At 28.3% G+C, this 3,530-nt stretch overlaps 1 protein-coding gene across 1 annotated transcript; it reads right to left on the reverse strand.

The window, feature by feature from the left end:
• Nucleotides 1-1,085: 1,085 nt before the first annotated feature.
• LOC145001132 (phylloplanin-like) lies at nt 1,086-2,292 on the reverse strand. The gene is made up of 2 exons (XM_078960482.1): nt 2,070-2,292; nt 1,086-1,559 (listed from the first exon to the last, which is right to left on the reverse strand). Exons 1-2 carry the CDS (start codon nt 2,254-2,256, stop codon nt 1,279-1,281), a joined length of 468 nt encoding a protein of 155 aa, XP_078816608.1. The 5' UTR covers nt 2,257-2,292; the 3' UTR covers nt 1,086-1,278.
• Between the last annotated feature and the right edge of the window lie 1,238 nt (nt 2,293-3,530).

Raw genomic sequence — 3,530 nt, forward strand, 5'->3', positions numbered from 1 at the left:
CCATAGAAATATATCGACGACACTATATATATTGAGTGTTCAATAAAAAAACGAATAAGTTTTATATTCTAATGATAATAAGTTATTAACAAGAAAAGTTCATAATAATATATTGGGAAGTTCTCATTAAAAATGTTCTAATAATGTTATATCCTATTTCAAAAACCTTCTAAATTATTCATGATTTTAGTGAATCTTATAAAATCACGAAATACTTGGAATGATCTTCAAATATACAAATTGCTCTAAGCGAAGTTTGAATCCTCCTTAATTAATGAAAGTTTTTTTTTTTGCCACATGTCAATCTCTTATGAGTTTTGACACTTGTCATTTTGTGGTATTTTTGAAATAAATATTATCCACTTATCAATTTTTGATTTGTTTCAGTTTTTAAAATTAAAGTCATATATAATTATATATGTAAAATATTAAATATCATATATATATGATATTAAATTGCAATAAATATGTTTCTTCCTTTCTTATTTCAAAGTTGTACATTAAAAAATATTTTCTGTTTACACTTTAATTTAATGTTTAATCTTTTTTTTAAATCAATCCGTGTAATACACGGATCTCACACCTAATATTAAAATATTTTAATACCAAGACAATATTATGGTATTTAAACAATGTTACAGAATTGAATTTTGTTTTAAATAGTTGAAAGCTTTTGAATTGTGTAAAATTAAATAAAATAACAACCTTTTCAAAAAGATAAATATATTTTTAAAGATAATTCTGGAAATTGATTAAAAATTTTCAATAGCTTTTTTCTTAAACACTATATGAGATAATTTTTAGATTTGAAACTTTTTGTTTAAATTAAAACTAAATGCTCGTACTCTCAAACAAAACTTTTTTTTTAAATCGAGTGTTTTTGTTAAAAACTAAAATTAGAAGCTCCCAAACACATCATAATATTTTGAAATTCTTTGTTCTTTTCAACGAATTTGTAGACAATTTTTTCCTCTTCGTGGGATTGATTATAATTTGGTTATATACTTCTATAAAGATACGAGGCTTGAGTAATTAGCCAATGTTTAACCAATATGATATATGAAACTATAAGTATGAGACTTGAATTGAATACAAAGATGAGTGAAATAACCTCTTTCACATAATATTTAATTTAGTCACTATTAAAAAAATACATACTATATATTACAAACCTTTGAAACATGAAGAGATACCTTACAGGCTTACATCTTCTTTTATTCATACAATATTATAGTTATAAACTTATAAATAAGGTATGTTGGATTAATCATCCATACATCAAACATTAATAAGTTGGAATAGTGAGGGAATCAAGGTGACTACACTCAAAAGGCCACGAACAGTGTTCCCAAACAATAGTAGTGGTGCTTGTAGAAATCCAGTTGATGGTAGGCTTGAGTTACAACTGGAAAGTGGTGAAGCAACAACAACGTTGCAAGAGGATAGAATACTAGTAAGAAGAAACTGAAGGGGATTCAGTACGATGTTAAATCCTCCCAATCCATTTGTTATGGCTGACGCTATCACATTGCCACCACATGTTACTTGGACTAGAGCATCTGAATGTCAATCACAAAACAAGAAACACATATAAATGATTAATTATATCTTGATTGAATGTTAGCGAGAAAAATATATATTCTCTGGAGATACTATATAATTTAAGATTTCTGTTGCAATACGAAAGAAACTAAGCAATTGTTTATAAGCTTAAACCTAAGAGATAAAAGATAAAATAAAGACAAGTGCAATCCTAATCCTAAGAAATTTAATCTAGGAAGTTTTAAATCATGAAAGCAGTGAATCCTATTAGAATTTAGTAGTTACACGTGCTCAAAGGAAAACAGTAACTTACTTACTTTACTGACCCCCTTGAAAATTACTTGTATCAAGTTGTACAGTTTGCAACATCTCATGTACATCTACCATATATTAACCACTTTGGACAATCCTTCACAAGGACTTCCCAAAGGGGTCATCCATCATGTTACTTACTACTCTTGCACAATTACACTTAACTGTAGAGTTTTTAATAAGATATTTTTATATCATATACTAACATAACTTACTTGAAAATGGAGGTGTAGGGGTGGCAACATTAGGAATAATGTTGCCATTAGTAGAGCAGAAGATGGTTCCGTTGATGTTTATTATGCCGAGGAGACCAGAAAGTCCGGGAATTCCGAGAATTTGAGCTTCAGCTTGTGATGTTGCTACCAAAAGGGCCACCAAAACGATCATAGATTTGAAAGCCATTGATATAAATTGAAGAGCTAAGTGAAATGCTTAATATAACGTTGTGTTCCCTATTTATAGGCTACATTGTCGTTTTCTAAGACATCTACATGCATCTAAGTGATATTTTCTCTTGCTAATCAAAACAATACCATGGAATTTTGCCATGCAAGTGGTGTAGTATAAACGTACACATCGTATACACTTGTGCCTTTGAAATTTCTTACTTGTCATGGTTCCTAAAAAACATATTGTATAACTATACCGTCATGTTGATGTTTTCCGTTTGTTTCTTTCATAATTGATTTAAATCCGTACTTGAAAGAATTTTCTGTTCTAGTAAAAAAGTAAAAAACAGCCATTGCTTGTTATGTTTTAGATTTTATATCTTGTAATCTAGTTAAGTGATTTTGTTGCATGTACTAAACAAAGTGACAAAAAGATATGTTGATGTTTTAAATAACGTCATTTGTCAATAATAACATTATAACAACTTCACTTCCATTCGTAATCAAATTGATTATAAGTTGAAAATCTAAGGGTTCAATTAGACATATCACTTGACAATTTGTGAACATGTAAAGATTGGTAATGATTTTGTTTACATTCAACCAAAGCAAAGATTATATATGTGAAAGGAGACATTTTAATTGTAAGCTATCAAGAATTTGTTGAGAGTAATGATTTTGCATAGGAAGATTATATGGATAAACTAAAAATGTTACATAACATAATTTGTGCAATTTTCAAAGTCACACACATGCATCCATCTTACGTTATTAATAATGACTTAGTGTAAAACTAAAACTTATGTGTAACTTATTTAATCAACTATTAGGAATATATGAATCGATCAACAACGTTATTTTCTTCAATGCAAAATGTACATAGTCAAGAGAACCAAGTTGAAGATGCACGCCATAGATTTTGTGGGCATGAGTCTACCTATTTTCATTCTGGTCCAATGATTATGTGCACAAGTCAAATTTTATTTTTTGAAGTTAAATTCCATGAAGGAATTCGTTGACAATTTGTTCATCTAAACACGAGATTCTCTAAATAAATCATAATTATAAATTTATAATTCAACCAACATTACTCATTATCTTTTAATATCTCCAACTAGTTGAACCTTAATTTATATTAATTTAACTAGGTGTTATTATTGATGTAACGGAACTTTAATTTGTATTGTTAAAGGAAGCAGAACATATTTCAAGCATTTAAATGTTGCATTTTGGGCAACTACTACGCTCTGACCTCTATTTAGTATTATTGGGATGGTATGATATTTT

The sequence above is a fragment of the Lactuca saligna genome, chromosome 6 (assembly GCF_052625555.1).
Source record: "Lactuca saligna cultivar CGN05327 chromosome 6, ASM5262555v1, whole genome shotgun sequence".
Taxonomy (NCBI): Eukaryota; Viridiplantae; Streptophyta; class Magnoliopsida; order Asterales; family Asteraceae; genus Lactuca; species Lactuca saligna.